The sequence below is a fragment of the Ceratosolen solmsi genome, unplaced genomic scaffold, assembly GCF_000503995.2.
Source record: "Ceratosolen solmsi marchali unplaced genomic scaffold, CerSol_1.0 scaffold35, whole genome shotgun sequence".
Lineage (NCBI taxonomy): Eukaryota > Metazoa > Arthropoda > Insecta > Hymenoptera > Agaonidae > Ceratosolen > Ceratosolen solmsi.
Genome location: NW_011948423.1, coordinates 8484428 through 8504441, shown reverse-complemented (window position 1 = coordinate 8504441; position 20014 = coordinate 8484428). Strand labels below are relative to the sequence as shown.

The window sequence follows — 20014 nt, the reverse complement described above, 5'->3', positions numbered from 1 at the left end:
ATTTTAAATGAACCAGAAGAGAAAATTTAGCAAAACACTCAATATTTTTGTGAACAACAAAGCATTGAATAGGTAAATTATATACATGTGTGTGTGTGTGTGTGTGTGTGTGTGTGTGTGTGTGTGTGTGTGTAAACTTGAAGATAGATGAAGCCTGCAATACATCGCTTACGCATAATAACTATCAGTAACGCACGCATATCGGCGAGAGACAATCGTGCGTCCAAGCAATGAATCACGTTTCCAATGAAAAAAAAAATTTCGCGCATATAAAGCACAATGAAGTTTCCATCGAACGTCGCGCTCTATAAATGCGTGGACGGGGTATGCGGACAATATTGTAGGTGAGCAACCAAGGGGCGGGTTGGAAATGGGGTACTGGAGAGAGTGAGGTGGTCGTGAGGGGGAGGGGGGAAGGGCGCATTGTCAGCCCGGATCCGAGGTGCAGCGAGAAGCCAAGCGTAACCGAGGCTCGGGGAAAATCGCGAGATACCGGGCGGTGGCTGCTGCTGCTTCTTCTCCATGTCCGCTTCCAAAGCGGCCGAGGGGAAATATACCGCGGACGGAAGTTATAAATCACCAGAGCGCCAACTACGAACTAGCAGGGGCTAGATGCGACCTAGAAGCAGAGTCAAGGGATTCGTCGCGCCTTTGACTTCCCTATCGTCTTCCTTCCCTGTCTCTCCCTCTCTGTTTGTTTCACGCGTATACATATACTCCCCTCCCCTGTCTCCGCGCTATCGTACACTCCCTCACTCTCTCTCTCTCTCTCTCTCTCTCTCTCTCTCTTTCTCTCTCTCTTCCCTATCGCTCTTTGTATCGCTCTTTCGCGCACGCGCGCTCATTCTCTCAAATGCGCGAGATGTAATTTCATTTTATCTGGCAACTTTACGCCATCGCTATTGTATCTACAGGAATTCTTTCACAAGCGCGCGCGCGCACGCCTTTATACACATGCCTTTTAAAGAAGGAGGAGTAATTCAGCTAGCTATCAACGACATGACAGCGTCAATAAGGAATAAAAGGGGACGTACTTCAATTATGCGAACAAAGACATCGGATGAATCGTTAAACGAATTGATGGGCATTTGTTGCTTTTTCTATTTTCATTACCTATGTAATAGTGCTTTTCAATCTCTTGCATTTCTTCGAAATTCTCAACTGTTAGAATCCATTATTTGCTTAAATTCTGCACATATTTCAAATGCTCTGGTCAGGTGGTAGCACTTTCATCATTTTTAACATTACCTAATATATAATCTAAATAATGCTAGATAATGCTGTTGTACGCATATTCCTAGATTTATGAGCATTAAATCCATTAATCACAGGATTTTCTTTCACAATACAAATCTCGGTATATCCTACTCTTAATTGAGTGAAAATTATATTTAGTCATTATTCTTTCTTGGGGTAATAAAACTTTCTGCTTTTATTTTGCTTAGTATTTATTGAACCATAGTACCAACTTAAGATAAATTCAGGTTATAAATCAACATTAATAATATTCAAATAAAATATAATAACATTCTTATCAGAAAACAATAAATGATTATTATACATATTTTTTAATTAACTTTCAAGAGCTTTTTGTCCAATACACTTTTTAAGAATTCTATTTAAGCTTTTCTTTAATCGATTATTACTATAACACAAATTCACGGTGCCTGTCCAAAATTAGATAAATATTTATCAGTAAAATGTTTTTAAAACTATAATAACGACCGTATGTATTATATAATTTCGTCTATTTATTATATATTTATCTTACATATTAATCTTAATGTTATAATGACATACATAGAGATGCAATGGGAACGAATAAAAACAATCCTAATAAGTGCAAGCGCTTTATTTATAATTTATATTATAAATTAAATTAAATATAATTAAAATTATAATTTATTACAAAAATTAACGTGATTAAATGCAATTAACTCTTATGTATAAAGTTCTCTATTCTTTAAAGTAATATCGTTTCGGAGTTAAAGCTCTGCGAGCGACCTTTCCATATATGCATGCCATCCGCAGGTACAGCATATGAAGCCGCGCGTAATTTTAGGATTTTAGTGTAATAAATATTTTCCATTAGATTATCTAATTTCACATTATAATAAAATAAAATTTTTGCGCCTGTTTAAAAATATTTTTCTCGTTTTATGCTAAACTGCAAAATAATACGAAACAAAAATGTAGTCCATTTTTATTTCAAATTTAACGTAAATAATACTTTTATAATTTAGTTTCATGATATTTTTATGTTTTACATAATTTTTCTATGAAAATACATAATTATTTAACTGCTTCATTCGTAATATTTTATTGTTTGCATGACACAATTATCCAAATAGCTTATCTAAAACTTATCTAGACTAGAATTATCTAAATTTCTTGAATAATGAATTAAAAAGTGCTCAAAATAATTCTTAACTGTAAAAGTAATTTTTTTATAATTAGTATTCGAAGTTTAGACAATATAACTTTATAATTATCTATTTTAAAGGATTTAACTATTATTATTTGTTATTACACCAAAGTATATCTGTTTTAAGCAAATAAAATCTTTATATACATGGAAGAATGTACAGTTCACTGAATATCATGAGATGCTAAATGTCTCCCCAAAGTACTCACTTAAACGTAAACTGCGATATAAACTGCGGATGTGGCGAACTAAATGGGACATCAATGAGAGGTTACACACGTACAGAAAAAAAAAGACATTTACAGGTGTCAGTAGACTAAAAAACTTTAAAAATACTCAAATTTAAGGAGGCACGAGGTTTGTAGTATCGCAGACGCAAGTCAGTGGATTCGCGCACAATTTGTCGCGAAGCGTTAGAAATATTGAATATCCTAGCGATATTTCCACTCGAAGTATACCCAAGAGATAATAAAACAAAACGCAGTTAATGTTATTTAAGACAAAACATGCCAAACTATTCGCTTGCCTCGCAGACAATAACGATGGTCGAAAGTATTCGTCCATTCCCCAACCACGGCCAAGTGTGCACGAATAGCACACAGAGCGTAAGACGCCACTACCAAGCCAAGGTACGCCGTACTCTTGCCTCCTTGGCCGTTGTAAATTTGCTCCGTCTCGCCTCTTTATTTCCGCTCCATTATCCCCTTGTTCTATTTCTCTCCCGCACGCACTTATGTGGCTTCATCCTTTCCAATCAAGCGGAATGAATCTTTATTTACGTTTCCTGCGGCCGATCCTGCGCGCTTTAATTCCAATGTAGAAACACGCACCCCGCCTTGCTTTTTTTTGAGAGGTGCAGAGGCTACTTGGCAAATTACAGGACTTACAATCGTGAACAAAGAACAGTAATTGCTCCTAATACTCTGCCTCTTTAATTAGTTCCTATATTCTGTCAGAACGTAAAGAGACATAAAATAAAAAGAAATTCAGTTTCTTTGATCATGATAAAAATATAGGAAATTTCAGCTTTGTCAATAGATATACAATATTTCCGATTTTCTTCTTAATAACTCTAAATTTTCGTTCAAATAAGAATGGGTAGAAAAGAAAATCACGTACTGTCGCCACTGTCCGATAAATTATTAAAATATGTCAAATAATCAGAGATTTAGCACAATTTTTAATTATACATTAAGCCAAAAAATACATTTAATATATATAAAATTAATCTATGGAACTCAAAATTACTTAAATTAATTAAATGAATAAAACAACTAGAATAAATCAATAAGGTTATTTTTTACATTTAGACATTTTCTATTCGTATTAATGCAGTATCCATAATGTGCCTTTCACGATACATTCTGTCTATCTCTATTCTAAAATGTTGAACTTTATATTACGTAGATAAGTGACCAAATACAAATTCCTTATTCAATGATATTTATACAAATTTTTTTCATATACAACAATAGTACTTATAAAGACTAAGATATTACATCAATAGTGCTTCCATTTTTTTCTTTAAACGTATTTTTCTATAGTACAATCGCAGACAGTAAAATATTGATTGAACAAAAAATTTACTCAACGTTAACAAAATGCGTTCACTATCTATCACATCAGAAATATTTCTAAATTAAATATAATCAAATTTTTCGTTCATTAATATTTCAATTTTATTTTAAATTTATATAGATTAATATACATTTTTCTTCTATTTCAATAAGAATTACAAAAATTTATAAATAAAATAATACGTCAGATTCTGCGATTCTAAAATAGTAAATTATTTTAATATCTCGAAATTAATTTGGTAATGTTTTTATTCAACCAAAATGAAGTAATGCTTTCTCAATTAATATACTTCAATAATCTACTTAAATAATTAATCCTCTAAGTAATTTTACTTTTGATTTAGATTTATACTATTTAATAATTAATTAACTTAATATATCCTCGGTCTTTAACCTTTAATATTTATACATTTTTTAATATATTATGGATCAACAATTTATATCCGTGAATTAAAAAGAAAGGAAAAATACTTATATTTAGTCATTCTCTGTACTATAATAACATGATAATAACGTCAAACTTATTGAATTTAAAAGCGAGTACATTAAAAAACGATCGTTTATCAAACTTTTGGCTTGTATGTTTTATTTTTTATTAGTGATAATGGAGTAAACGATTATAGCCCTCGGTATACGCATTTAACGATATTGTAAATTAATTGTTTTTTTTGTATTACGTATGATATGTTAGACGATATTTACTATTAGATAATTTCTGCATACTTTTAAATATTTGGTAAACAAGCTTCCTTACATTGTGAAGTAGTATGAAGTAATAGATTTGTAAAAATTATTTTTATAAAGAAATTACACGGAATTAATTGCTTATTTATCGTAAAAAAAATATATAGAAAAATTAAAAAAGACATTCTTCTACATTACAAAGCATAATTGAAAATTAAAAATTTGAATAGAAAGCGACAATATAATAATAATGTTACTAATGATAATAAAAAACAAATTACCATTCGTTAATAAGAAGTTATTTGATATATATGATATATATATATATATATATATATATATATATATATATATATATATATATCATATATATCAAATAATGAACGTCCAAAGATAGAGAAACAAGTTTTTCAAATTTTCGGCTTCATTGAATGACAAATAAATATTGAACAAATAATAGCTTAGAGAATTGATTTCGTTTCTTGATATAATTAAATAATTAAGTTAATTATAATTATTAATAATTATTGGTTTACTTTATTTATAAAATAAAGTTTTTATTTATTTAAATAAAAATTTCATTTCTTATTGAAAATTAAGATTAAGTAAATAGATATATTTTGTCTAAAAAAATTTATATAAATACTAAAAGTGAAGAAAAAATTAAAATTTGATGTGCAAATTAGTATTATTGTCCACATATGCATTCGCGTTAACAATTCATAAATTGTTATTGTTAAAATTTTCATTTAACGTACAGATATCTATTTTGGAAAAGTAAGATCGCGAAAGTTCAGTTTTATATTAACTATGTAATAAATTTTCAATATTTAGTTCTATATTAACACCAAATATCTTTATGTTTTAAAATAATTATAACTGTTATTTTATAAGTTTAACTAAAATTGAAGTAACAATTACAATTGATATTATATAACATATAGTTATATTTATAATTGCTCTAATTACAGTGAATATTACAATAAACTATCATAAAAAATATATCTTTGCTTAAACGTTGCTTTCCATTGTTGAAAACCTTATCGTTACAAATCAAACATTTAAAAGTATGAAATATTATTTCCTAATTAATATCTATTAATAACATTTGAATAGAACATTATTATTTGTATTTTTAATTTTTCATTATGTAATCAATGTTAATATACATAGAGATACAGCAAGCTTCATTGTACCAATTAAATTTATAATAACATATTTAATTTTTTAACTATGAAAAATTAATACTTTTATTCTTAAATCCATATACATAGAAAAAATTTCCATTACTGATCCTAAAAATAAAATAAATCTTTAGTTTTTTTAGAAATACACAAAAATTAAATATGATAAAATGTTTAAGACCACCACGGTCATCTTGAACTCAAACAAGATTTAAATATAATGATTATTGCTATTCTTGTAATATCTAAAATTTTACAATCATTCTTCATTCTTAATGGCAGTATTACTACTTGAAACTTTTTATTTCACAATCTTTACGGTATTATTTTTCTTGTTCTCATTTACAAAATACCAATAATTAAAGCTTACAGTAAAATGTTTTAATATAATTTATTTTTATTATTATTGTTACTGTATTATTGTTGTTATTATTATATTTTATGAGGTGTAAATATTTAATTTTTTATCATCAAAGGATAATTGGTCTAAAATATGAATTTAATCGGACTTAAAAGAATAAATTGTAAGGGAATGGAAAATATTCTTTAAGGTATTGTTTTGAAAAAAAGGTAGAGAATTGTATTATAAAATGTGAAGCATGAAAACAGAAAAGTTATAAAATGAATATATATATATATATATATATTACAAGCTAATACAACATAAATATTGATTTCGATTAATTAAAAACGTAAATTTTAAAAACATACAATAAATGATTTAAAAATATTGTAAATACATTAGTTTACAATATTTACAGCAGTTTTTCCGTTATAAGTTATAAAGATGAGTGTCGTAACAATAAAATACAATAAAATTATATGGGAAATAATATTTGCTTATTAATTATAAAATTAAAAAAATTTTATATTTGTATTTGTTTTGTTAGTTACATAATCTAAATAGCATTTTCCTATAATTTTGACTAATTGAAATAGATTATACAAGTTTCGGTGACCATCTTAAACACTACTGTATAAATTTTTCTCAAAATTTTTCCTAACTGTTTATAAAAAAGGACTAAAATCACGGTTACGCTATCGAACCAACAAATATAAATTATAGTCACTGCTCAAGAGTACAATTTATTAAAGAAGCATAATCTACTACAAATCCAATAGTAAGGTGGTTCCATATTCCATTCATTCATTATGCTACACAAGGGCTGTTATCCCAACCATAAAGGCTAAATAACAAACTTGATATAATGCTCACATAACCAACGAACGAACAAGCACATCCATGTACATAAAATAGAGCATCGGTAAATTTTCAAAGTACATACACACACAAGCATAATCTATCTTTATAAGTGTACGGAAGAAGAGAGCGCTTGAAATATTTTTCAAGACCACATCAATCGCGTGCGATTAAGCACTGTGCGCATTTCATCGACTCTTTGCTGTACTCGCTTGTAATAAATATTTCGATGGAGCGCACGAGGTAACTTTGAGTTCATAGCCACAACATAGCTGCTACCCTCCCACCCACCCACCCCCCTAAACCGCCACACTCTAACACGCGCACACGCTTCTTCCTGTTCGACGGCTCCGTACAAAAGTCGCATTTTGCTGAGCTTCGAAAATAGAGACTTTCGTAACGGCTGCAACAGCAGCTATCGGAGAACATTAATACATACTCTTTTGGTAATTAAGAGTAAGCGAAAGAAAGGGAGTAAGAAGGCGCGTGCACGAAGAAAAAAAACTCGAAAAGTTTGATCCAACTCCCATAACGGCACCGAACTTTCACCCGAGATCCCATCTCTTTCTTTTACACTTACGAACGAACGATTCGAAATCCATTGGATTCGAAAACTTTGTTTCACACGGGAATTCGTGCAACATGCTGCATCCCGAGTATTTTTCGACGACTCGCTACTGTCAGTTTGCTTACCTAAGCCATTTGTGGATTTTTACTCTTACTGCTTTCTCTCCGTTCCTCAAACGAATGAGCCCCTTTAGGGGAGAGGGAGGAGAGATGGTCGCATCAGCAAGTGTCTGGATGCTTTAAACAGCTCTGTTGCCGTTGGGGTTCTCTTTATTGATTTCATTCAGAGTCTTGAGTGCCACTTTATCCGACACTCAATGGAAAATTATTATTGCGTTCACCAGGCCGAAATATACGGCAGCAAGAGCTCGAATTTTTTCTACAACACAACAGAAAGCGGCTGCTTAACCTTGTCTTTTGTTTCAGTATGCACGAGAGACTGAACAGAGATTAATGATCTTCCCACAAACAACTGCACGAAATTCATACAACTCCAAATGATTATAAGCATATGTAAATATTTTTGTTTTACTTTTTCTTGTTGCGAGTATTCATTTAAATATTTATTTAGAAATTCGATATAATTTTGATCATATTTCCGTTTTATTCATTTAATGAATCAATAATACAGTAAAGAAATTATTACAAATATGAACAAAATTGCAAATTGTAAAAATTATGCCTTTACACTACATATTTTCAAAGCAATTATAACGTTTGTATTGAATAAACAGTTAGTTGATTTAGATATTTTAAAAGTCTTTTTTATATAAACTTCTTCGAATGTTTGAGCTAGAACATTATTAAACAATTTATTGAACAGATTTTACTGATCTTAAGTACATATTAATGAATGAATTTAAAAACTCAATAAAACAACTCTCTTCATAGGAGTATAGTTAAATTTTAATATCCAAGAGAGTAAAGAGAGTTGCAAAATACAATGTAATCTTGAAAGTACATAGCATTATTGTATGTTAACAATGATATTTCGCAGGTAACACTACAAAAAAAGTAATTCCATCCCAATGTTACGAATTCCATAATCATTAAATACATATTTAATATATGGCATTGGCAGGCTAATATTTATTAATTTAAATTTCTTATGTCTAGCAAGTACGTCACTAAGTTAATAACTAAATATATATCTCGTATAAAGACTAATATAATACCACTGATAATGAATTCCATATTTAGGCACACATTTTATATCCTTACTCACCTTAATTTATGATCCATACATTTGCATTCAATTTTAATTGATATTAGATTTCATGAACTAAGTAGACCCCTGTAGCATTATTATAAGGTAAATTTAGACAAGTAATTAAACATACAGATTATTACCATTTTTAATTTATTTGCAATAAATTAATAGACTTACAGTTCAGTAAGCGTAAAAAGACGGAAGACAGCAAATGTTCAGCAAAAGCAAAATCTTTTCTTCTTAGTTGGAGCTTCAAGTTCGTGACACCTCAAGAGCTTTTGATGGGGAAGAATCGATCTATCCACGGTCGTGTCTATTCTCCTCATCACACGATCGAGCAAAATGTCAACGGCGCGTTCTACATTCTGCCCGGTAGATGCACTGGTCTCCAAATACACCAAACTAATCAATCAGTACTTAGAATTCATAATATATATATATATATATATATATATATATATATATATATATAATTAAAAATATAATATTTAATTATCATTTTAACCAAGGCGTCAACAGAATATTTAGGAAAAAAAGCAAAATTATTGTAGTGAAAATTTTTAATGGTTTCAGAAAAATCTGGTTAAAGTAAATTTTATTTATTTCTATAAAAAAATAATTAATTTTTATCATTTTAAAAGAATATTATTCAAACTATCAAATTCTTCAATTAAATGACCTATCATTAAACTATATTATTAGAACATTATTAACATATAAAAAAATATTAAATATAAAATATTTTACTTTTATAAAACAAATATAAATAACTCAATTAATTATTGATATATTAAATTAAAATTGAAGTAACATTGTAAATCTCTTTGTAAAATATTATTTTATTTCACTAATGAATGCTAATTTGTAATCAATTTGTAGAAAATTAGTAAAGTATTGAGTAAGATTAGATATAAATTGTTCATTATTTTTTACATAAAAAAATTAATTTTAAAAAGCAATTGAATTCCCTTGGAAATATGTATACAAGATTTTAAATAATTGGAGTAAAATTAGGAATACTTTAATAAAACCTAAATATACGTATACAAATACTACAATTTATATTATTTATATTAATATCGTTTAATATTAAATGTTTATTTACTATAATTTTTTTGAAAATACAAATAATTTGTAAATTATTTTTTGTACGAATTATAATAATCTGTTATTCATGCTGATTTAATAGATATATCGAGTATTAATATTTGCTTAATAAAATATACAATATTCATAAATAATTTAATTGAATTAAATATAAACTAAGTATTTAAATTTAATTTAAAAAATATAAGAAAAAATGTGGTCTCTCATTTTATAGAATTATAGAATTTTAATTTAATCATTTAAAATGTATTTATTAATGAAGAAATTCTATTTGTTTACAATAATTGAGTTCAACATTAAATGAATTTAATTTTAAAATGATTAAAATTCAACCCTTAATATAAGCCGCGATTGCAATAGTGGTTTTAATATAAAATAAAATAAAAATCTTAATTTGAATAGATTAATAAGATAAAAATTTAATTTAATTTGCAACCAATGTGGCTAATTTCGCTCGAATCGCACTTTCGCGTACATATATAAGTGAAAAAGGTATTGTAATTAGCCCACTGATAAAACTATAGTAAAATTATTTTTAAAATGTTTGACGAATATTGCAGTAGTCTCTATTCCATTAAAACGTAGGAATAAAATTATAGGTTTAGCGATTTAACAATAATAATAATAAAATAAAACCAAGGATAAATTAATTGACAGGAGAAAATAATATTTACAAACCGAAATCAATCATATTAATTAATAAAATAAAAAGTTGAAATTTTTAAATTGTACGGTTAAATATATTATATGAATAATTTCCAGCCCGGAAAACTTATCTTAAAGTAAAAGACCACAATTCAAAAAGATAAAATGGAAGTTATTTAGCAATACAGATAATAAACGGTATAATTGCGTATTATTTCATAGAATACAAAATTATATACGACAATAATTTTTAAACTTTTTCTAATTAAATAACATAAATATATATATATATATATATACACACATATATCTAGAATTAACCGTAACTCATTATAAAATGTTAAATACATATTACGTATATTTAAGTAGAAACATTCATGTCTTTAAAAATAAAGCATTTAAGTAGAGCATAAAACCCTCCCTACCTCTTGCACTTCAAAATGTTCTAAAATAAAATAATTCCACTTTTACCCTTAAGAGTCCACGTAATTTCGTTCTCTATACATACTTGTACTTTTCCGCCAACTCTCGAGCCTTCTGCTCGCTAATTATGCGTCTGTCCTCGAGATCCGATTTGTTACCGCAAAGAATTATGTCGGGCTCCTCGCAATAGGCATGCATCTAGACAAGAGTTTCAGCAGAAAACAAAATTAAAGTTTAGCTTATTTGCCTCTCGCATAATGAAAATGCTCGAATGTTGAAAAATTATGTAAAATTAGAATGAGCCTTTTTGACTGAAGCATTTTAACGTTTCTGGGTATATAATTAGCGTTTTATCATGCGATCGCTTGTTACAAACTAGACCTATCCAACCTTTACTAAATCATTGATATAAGTAAACAATAGCAATCACAGTTTTTAAATAAGTATGATCAGAACTTTTACTATTTCAATTGATATAAATCATTAAATAATTGATATTTGTTTTGTTTTGTTTTGTTTTTTCTTTTTTTTTTGTTCATTATGTTTATAAGGAATATTTTACGTTTATAAAAAATACAGTATTATTTTAGTGGAAATATTTTGCTTATACTGTTTAATTTATTCAAAATAAAATAAATTAAGATCAATACCCTAAGTTCATCCAACCAATTTCTTATTGCAAGAAAGGACTGTTCATTTGTCAAGTCGAATAGCAGAAAAAAGCCCATCGATTCTCGGTAAAATGCTGTGGTTAAACTTCGGAACCTAAATAATCAATTAAAATTGACTATTAATATATTATAGAGTAATTTAAGACCTACAATTAACTTTTTAATAATGCGCAAATCGTTCGGTTGAATTTTTCTTCTGCTTCGATCAAGCAGAAAAAGTCATTCATATGTATTAATAAGTTTCATTAATTTATTTGATTAGGTATTCAAGATAAATCACACTGTCGAATAACTAAATAAAAGAATTTATGCCTCGCCTTTCTTGCCCAGCTGTATCCCAAAGTTGTAAATGCACTCTTTGACTCTGTCCATTGGCTGACTCATATACCTGCATAAAAACAATAAAACATATTACATTAAAGCGTCACTGCGAATAAGACAGAGAAAAGAACGATGAAAAATAAGATTTTTAATAAACCAGATAGACTCGATGTGCGAATTCGAATTCGAAAGTTATAGGCATCGATAAAAATGCATTATTAAATCAATGTCAAGCAATGTTATTTAAGATTTGAAAAATGCATTCGTCTCACAATTCGCTTTTCCTTAAAGTCAATGCCAACCGTAGAATGAAAACGAGGATTAAACGTGCCATCGGTATACTGATACAGGAAGCTTGTTTTTCCAACACCTGAATTGCCGAGTGCGAGGAACTTTAGCAAATAATCGTAATCCATGTTTGAGCTGCTGTTTGGAGGGGATACAAAGAGAACTGAAGTTTTTTCTCCTCTCTCGACGGAGCAAATTGAAATCTACACGCTGCAAAAACGCACTAGCGAGCGAATAAATACGCTCACATATATTTCTAATGAACAAATCTTTGCAGTAGCAATATGCAATATGCGTACCGCCGAATTCGCAAAGTGTGCGAGGCTACCTGTTAGCCCTTGGCACTTCCTTATAATTCGCGTACGTGCTTCGTTCTTTTTTAATCCTTTTTAAATCATGCCCCGTCTAAAGTTGCAAACCTACGTATCGCCGGGCGCACTCACTCTCCTTTCGACCGCTCGCTATTTTAATAACGAAATTAGTAGCTCCCCAGCTACGAAACGACAATTGAGCTTTATTCGTAGCAACTCGTTTTGAAAAAAGAACGCACGTTAATGCACAGCTCTGACCTTACGAACTACTAGTAAAGTCTGGCACTAGTGATAATGCCGTGACTTCTCACGAATTTGTACTTTGCGCGCCATCTGCTTGATAAATACACAATGCACAGGTGATTGGAAATTTAGGTCATTATTGATAAGGCTCAGAGGTTTAACGAGCCGAAGACCTCTCCAGGATAACCCATACGAACTGCGAGAAGCGGCTTAACGTACAACGAACTTGCAACACGATACCGGCATTACTAATTGAACTGTCTATAACCGATATAATCGAAATAACGCATGACGCCAACATCATTTGATAATGTAAAAATAATGAAAATATAAAGAAAAATATTAGCTAGCGCAGGGTAATAATAACTTTTAATGAATATTTGTAAGAGTGCGACATTCGGATCTATGCGCCACGATACTTAGATATGATGAAGCCTTAACAAATAAATGCGTTGGATCTATCTCATCATCGTTGTGAGCTTAATAAAGTGCATCTTCGCCCTAATTTTTTATATTATTTAAATTAATGGGCGAATATATTGAATATATAAAAAAAATAAAGATGGATAAATTTCATGTAACTAGGAAAACACGCGATTAAATTAAATATAATTGAACGGCATTTATCAGCTGTTATTTTTCTCATTTAAATTGCAATGGAAAACCTATGGCCGCATATTAATATAAACTATATCTAAATATATTTATAGAAAAGTCTCGTCATATTAAGAATATAAATCGTATTTATTATTATATTGGTACAATATTATCGGATTTTAATAAATGATTGAAATGTAAAAAAAAAATTATTAATCACTAAACGCAGACATAATATATAAGCGGTAATTTATATTAACGAAAAATTAAACATTAGAAAAAAAATATAAGCCAACGAAAATTCGATTATTTGAACAAGGTAATACATTACAAAAGAAATTTCAACATACGTATCAAAGTAATGAATTGTTGAAAAATATATCAAAGGGTGAAAATTAAAAATTGCATTATGATTCTTACAATCAGTGTATAGCTATTAGCCATATATTTTATAATACTTAAAAATACAAAAGTTTTAACAAAAATTATTTATTTGTAGACATTTTAAACGGTTTATACATTATTATAAAAATATATTTAAGTGAATAGCCTCTATTAGTTGATAAATGTTATACTATATAGAGTTTTATAAAAAATAGTTCACTTAATGCTATTATTATTTTTACTTGCCATGCAGCTAATTGCACATATTTATATAAATATCATTTTCATATATTTTAACATTTCAAATTTATTTTCAGTCATAAAATACATCGTCACCTATTTTTAAAACATTATTTTCTTGGCTTTTGCTAACTAAATAAATACCAAATTTAAGCTTTCCATGAAATTTTTCACCTAATGTACGCAAAGGTTCTATAGTTTTGATTCCAGTTGTTTGATCAATGCATACCATTTGACATCTGGTACATACACCTTCAACCTAAAATCATCATATATAATCTATCGATAGAATGAAAAATTATTCAAAATTATAAATACTTTATTAAACATTGTATTTGGAAATTATTAAAAATTATCTTTAAAAGTATTGTCTGCGATTGTATACTAAAATTAATAATTACGATATTGTTATTATTATTAATTTGGCAGTTAAAAATAATCCAATTATCTATTACGTATAACTTAATAAAAAATTCATTCCAATTATATTAATAATTCTATTCATTTATAATTAATAAATTCTTATAAAAAATTTAACATATTATGATTTTATTTCACTGACATGCATTTAAGAGCGTAAGAGATGTAACTAAGTGAAAAAATCAATTTTCTTATATTAAAATTTAAATACATTTTTAATTTTGTCTGATTTTAGAAATTTTTGCCAAACCATATTATAATATAGCTATAATAACTATCGTTATGAATAATAGATAATTATGTTTTTTTTATGAATATTAACTTAAAAGAAAATGTATGAAATGTATTTAATCTTATATTAGTATATTTTCATAGTATATTCATATTAATAAATAGTTGAAATGTACAAAAAAAAAAAAAAGAAAATCATTCACTAAATGCAGAAAAAGTGTGAAAAAGTAATACAATTGTTAATTTATTATTAAATATTAGGTTTATTTATTATGAAATCAATTAATATTTTTAAAATTGATATTTAAAATAATATTTTTTCTCTATTCAAATACCACATTTATTATTCGTTATTTTTATTTATCTTATAATTATGTATTTATTTCTTAATAAATACCTCAAAATGACAATTTCCTATCTGAATTACTTTCCATTTAATTTCTTCAAAAGGTATATGCCCATTAATCAGGAAATTACCACGAAACCTCTGTAAAATTGTATTTTTATCACATTCTGAGTCTTCTGAAATTTGATCGGTAAGCCATAATACACTCGCTGTATTTATCAAAAGGTACTGGCTTTGACTGACAAAAGATAATTTTGGTTTACTGGTTTCTGTAAAGATTTAATTAAATATAGCTAATAAGAACACTCTTATTTTTATAATTTTATAGTTCTATTACGTTTTGATTCGGCTAATTCACTTTGTCTAACAAGTTTGATATTAGGCCTTCTTAAAGCTAGGCTTAACCATTCTGAAATTTCTGCACCACAATATTTGCCTTCTATCTTGTGTCCGCATATCTTCCCTCTACAAATTCTATCGTTATTAACTGTTTCTGATAAAACATTTAATGGAATTCCAATAGATGGCATGCCTATAATATATTTATAATGATTAATTTAATTACATTAACAACTATGTATTAATGTTAAACATTAATTACCAGGAAAATATAATTCTAGTTTATTATTTAGGAAATTAAAATCTGGTTTTATTAAGCATAGTTTTGGCTCTTGTTTTTGAGTTAAACACAGTCCCGAAGATGTCATGATCATCCATTCTCGATCATACTGCAATCCTTTTGAAGTTAATATCCATGAGTTTTGAACTTCGTATCCTCCGCAAGATTTAATTGGATAAACAAATATTTTAGATAGTTTACAATACTTTTTAGTATTATAACTTTTAAATAAATTACTGCTTGTAATAACAGAACATAACTGAGGAAACCAATTTTCTCCGGCTACTACATTTTCACGTTCATTTTTTGTAAATTCATTAGAAACTCCATTTATATCAACATTATTATCATAATTCATTTTAGAATATAGATTTAATTTAAAATTTGATAACCAAGCAGGATATTTTATAACTTCATGTCCATTTACAAAACACTTTTTTAACATGTGCAATATTACTTTAGCATCTTTTATTGTTGACATGTATCCAAAAGATACTCTTATTGCTCCTGTTGGCTTTCCATTGATTAAATCCGTTGTACCACCGCAAGTATATCCAGTATCATAATTTTTCAATATCTCCTTATCCGAAAGTTTTAAATGGCGCTGACAAGCTCCGGGATTACAAAAGCATCCTGTACGTAAATGAATTTTAAACAATGCGGCCATATTAAGAACTTCCATGTAACCTACGTATTCTCCATTTGATCTTAATACGTTAAAAGAAATAATTCCACCTTGTAAATTTTTATCTTCGTAATCTGAGTCGGCATAGATTTTAGTAACGGGAGCACCATTCTCGTGATGCAAAGTTAGCAATAAATGATAAAAATATCTAGCTAATGCAAACACGTGTGAAGATATGAGATCCATAGAAATATCTGATAAAATTTGTAATCCATGCTGGAGTGATATTATTGTTAGAAAAGAAATAGTTCCATCTTCGAATCTGTAAAATATTTTGCAATGAATGGTAGAAATCTAAACTTTTCGAAATCAACAGCAATTTAAATATAGGTATTTATTAATCTCTACCTTTCGTGCAAAGATTCTTTTTTCACGTGGTGCATTTTTGAGCTTAAAATTACATTCACTGTTCCACCTCCGTAATAAACTTTTTTTAAAATTTGTGCACTTTTATTTCTTACTAAAAGAGCCCCAATGCCAGTAGGATAACCAAATAATTTATAAAATGAGAGACATAAAAAATCTGGCTTAACAATAGAAAGATTTAGATCATTTGTTGCTGCATATGAAGCAATATCAAGATAAGTATACCAATTAGATTTATTTCCCACATACGAATTGAGAAGCCCATGTTTTACATTTTCAATCCAATTCAAAGGATACTTAAATCCTGAAAAATTACATTGCGCTGGGTATATAAATAACGAGTTATCTTCATACATGCTGATGGAATGATTTTTATCGGTATTCTGTTGTAAAACTTTAAAAGCACTATTATGATCCAGACAAATTACTTTAGCGCCTCTTTCGGATATTATATCACGCATGCCAAGAACGGATGTATGATTATCCTGAAGGTAAACAAAATTTCCAAATTCTTTAATTGATTCATCTTTTTTGTATGTAAAAGTAAAAGTCTCCGCTACAAGTTTTAACGAAGCAGTAGCACCAGACGTAAAAATAATACTATATTCATCCTGTGTCGTGTGGAAATGATCTAAAATTCTATTAAAAATCCTCATACATATAATACAAAGTCAGTTAACTTATATTACTATTTTTTAATATCTTACCTGCATCGTATATTATCGATTAACTCATCGGTAAGATTACCATTTACTCCGTGAGAATGAGGATTCGTATACAATGATAACACTAAGTCATCAAATGATTTTTTAATTTGATTATCAGAATATAAAGTGGCACCTGCATGATCCACGTAACATTCACCTGTAAAAAAATAATGAAAAATCACTCATAATCTAAGGATAAAATATTAACAACTAATTCATTTCACGCCAAATAGTTATTCATTAAATTCTACAAATTTTTCATTTTATCTTTCATAATAAAAAATACAAGAAATTGATAATCGGAAAAAAGAACATAGGAAAAAAATTTAATCTAAATTGCAATCCCATAGATGAATATTGCATTAAACTTAAAAATTATGTATTAGCTAATGGAATAAGCAAATTTTATACCACAAACATAATTCGTTTTAATAAATAATAATAAATTAATATTATAATACAATCGCTATTTAAAAAATATAATTGCCTTCGAAGCATATAATGTTAAAATAATTGGCAACATTATGACTTATCACTACAATTAATAAACCAAGTGCATTAACTTCATTGTAAATAAATTTTGCCAAATGCTTGCACTCGTAAAATTTACCTTTGATTCGAGAGAATTCTCCTTCCAAAAAGTGTGATATTTTCTCATCGTAAACTGGAGAATAAAGTGCTTCGTCCATGCCAACAGAAGGTTGATCGTGATATGCTGCATAACTCCATCGTTAAATAACGTAAGAAAACTTGTTATTTAACTTGCGACAAACGGACAGTATTTCCTTGTCAGTACTCCAGCATGGTTTTGTAACCTTTCGCCTGCACTCGCTTTATCGGCTTACTCATACTTCAAATGCAAACACAACGAGTTTGTATTAAAATTAATTCGAAACAATGTATTTACCTTGATATGGATATGCGCGGCATTATAATTCGTGCACGTAAAATATAATGAGTATATTTCAAAATAAAAATTTAGCAACGAGCGGACACAATTTTGTTAAATGCTTGCCTTCAATATTAAATTGCGGTTTGTTATCACGTATATAATAGATCGGCTAGTTACGTCGCGATAATTAATATACTTTGTCGACCTTTACGAATCCGCTGCCAATAGTAATAATGCCTACTCGAAGGTGGCGCTATTTATAAATTTAATAGCTAGTAAGCAATTATGAATCATTAGTAATGTAACGCAAAGTACGTATTGTTTATTATATTAAAAAATTTGTAAATATATTGTGAATGAAATTGCATTGAAATTTAAGTATAAAAGTATACAACGAATGTCTGTACTTTATATACATGAATTTACTAGATATTTAAAAAATTCTTTAAAATCTTCGGTCTTGATAATCAGAAAATAAAATAATATTGATAATATATTTTAAATGATTAAGAATAAATTGTCAGAGGGAGATTTAAAAAAATAAACCAGATAATGCACATTTAGGAATGACGTACACGTGGGACGAGGTGGCCGAGTGGTTAAGGCGTTGGACTGCTAATCCAATGTGCTCTGCACGCGTGGGTTCGAATCCCATCCTCGTCGACCTTTTTTCTTTTTGTTTATCATAAAATACAAACGCAACGTCATTATTTTCAATTCTTTAAAATAATAAACTAACTCTCACTCTTATCTCACTGTTCCTAAGCCAATGATTATTTGTTAAAAGTAGTTACTCGTTGTCGTCCTAACTACCATCGCCGCCGCCGCCGTCACCGCAAAGAAGAATATAATAAAATATAACATGGTGGTGGTGTTGGTGGGTGGGCCAAGCGATGAATTTTTAACGGCAAACTTCCTTAGATTACCAACAACAACGCCATAAAATAATATAAACATTACTGAAATCCTAATTATTGATCTTAATCACAAAATCCCCATTAATTATTATGACATCTCGCTTATTTAGAATATTAATTTATAATATTGTATGCAATTACGATTATACTACAAATAATGTTGATAATAAATATTGCTTGAAATATGAAAATATTGTGATAGTGATAAGAACTCTACAATAATGTTTTTCAGTAATCAGAAAAATAAAAACGAAACGGTAAAAAATGGTGATAATAATAGTCGATACATTATTATTATTGTTGTATATTATCAGAATAATTTATTAGAGTGAAGGAGATAAAAAAAATGGTATCTAAAACCCAAAAGCGAAGGCCCCGGGGGGATTCGAACCCCCGATCTCCTGTTTACTAGACAGGCGCTTTAACCAACTAAGCCACGGCGCCTACGACGATTGTGCATTGAATTATATGTGGATTTATATCACCGTTTAAATTATTATTTAAGAATAATTTGATGAAAATATTGAGTGTGTAATTGAAATTCCATCACATACAAAATAACGATAATGAACCTATGCCTATTTATGTACAGGATTAATAAATTAATGAGCTAATTACAAGTTTTATTGTTCATATAAAATTTTAAAATATAAATATGTACGCGATAGAGAATTACAAACAAATCGATGTTAAAAATGAATTATCGTTCGAGTTAGATGTAAAATTGCATTAAAAATTGCATTCGTAATAAAC

The 20014-nt window shown here is 28.4% G+C and overlaps 2 protein-coding genes and 2 non-coding genes across 7 annotated transcripts; 1 reads left to right on the top strand and 3 right to left on the bottom strand.

The window, feature by feature from the left end:
• Positions 1-9025: 9025 nt before the first annotated feature.
• Positions 9026-12910, bottom strand: Rab27 (RAS oncogene family member Rab27). 4 transcript variants are annotated; one of them, XM_011499767.1, is made up of 5 exons: positions 12288-12910; positions 12012-12082; positions 11674-11788; positions 11109-11221; positions 9026-9250 (listed from the first exon to the last, which is right to left on the bottom strand). In XM_011499767.1, exons 1-5 carry the CDS (start codon positions 12429-12431, stop codon positions 9064-9066), a joined length of 630 nt encoding a protein of 209 aa, XP_011498069.1. In that variant the 5' UTR covers positions 12432-12910; the 3' UTR covers positions 9026-9063. The 4 variants fall into 4 exon arrangements, with proteins under 4 accessions (XP_011498069.1, XP_011498070.1, XP_011498071.1 ...); XM_011499768.1 differs by having other exon boundaries at positions 9026-9229; XM_011499769.1 differs by having other exon boundaries at positions 12318-12910.
• A 1241-nt stretch (positions 12911-14151) lies between these two features.
• mal (molybdenum cofactor sulfurase) lies at positions 14152-18363 on the bottom strand. Its single transcript, XM_011499766.1, has 7 exons — positions 18063-18363; positions 17453-17609; positions 16728-17384; positions 15677-16641; positions 15413-15607; positions 15127-15344; positions 14152-14337 (listed from the first exon to the last, which is right to left on the bottom strand). The coding sequence occupies exons 1-7, from the start codon at positions 18139-18141 to the stop codon at positions 14152-14154; spliced, it is 2457 nt and encodes an 818-aa protein (XP_011498068.1). The 5' UTR covers positions 18142-18363.
• Positions 18364-18925: 562 nt separating this feature from the next.
• TRNAS-GCU (transfer RNA serine (anticodon GCU)) lies at positions 18926-19007 on the top strand. Its single transcript has one exon. It is a non-coding gene; the product is annotated as a tRNA-Ser (tRNA).
• A 624-nt stretch (positions 19008-19631) lies between these two features.
• Positions 19632-19705, bottom strand: TRNAT-AGU (transfer RNA threonine (anticodon AGU)). Its single transcript has one exon. It is a non-coding gene; the product is annotated as a tRNA-Thr (tRNA).
• Positions 19706-20014: the final 309 nt, after the last annotated feature.

Bases quoted from the DNA above. Each gene is read 5' to 3' on its own strand.
- Rab27 (XM_011499767.1), bottom strand. From the start codon at position 12,431: ATGGATTACGATTATTTGCTAAAGTTCCTCGCACTCGGCAATTCAGGT. The intron at 11,222-11,673 runs GTATTGATCTTA...ACTCTTGTCTAG, and splicing joins ATTGGTTGGATGAACTTAGG to ATGCATGCCTATTGCGAGGA. The intron at 9,251-11,108 runs GTATGTATAGAG...CTGATTGATTAG, and splicing joins GAGTTGGCGGAAAAGTACAA to TTTGGTGTATTTGGAGACCA.
- mal (XM_011499766.1), bottom strand. From the start codon at position 18,141: ATGGACGAAGCACTTTATTCTCCAGTTTACGATGAGAAAATATCACAC. The intron at 17,610-18,062 runs GTAAATTTTACG...ATTTTTTTACAG, and splicing joins AGAATTCTCTCGAATCAAAG to GTGAATGTTACGTGGATCAT. The intron at 14,338-15,126 runs GTATTTATTAAG...TGATGATTTTAG, and splicing joins TAGGAAATTGTCATTTTGAG to GTTGAAGGTGTATGTACCAG.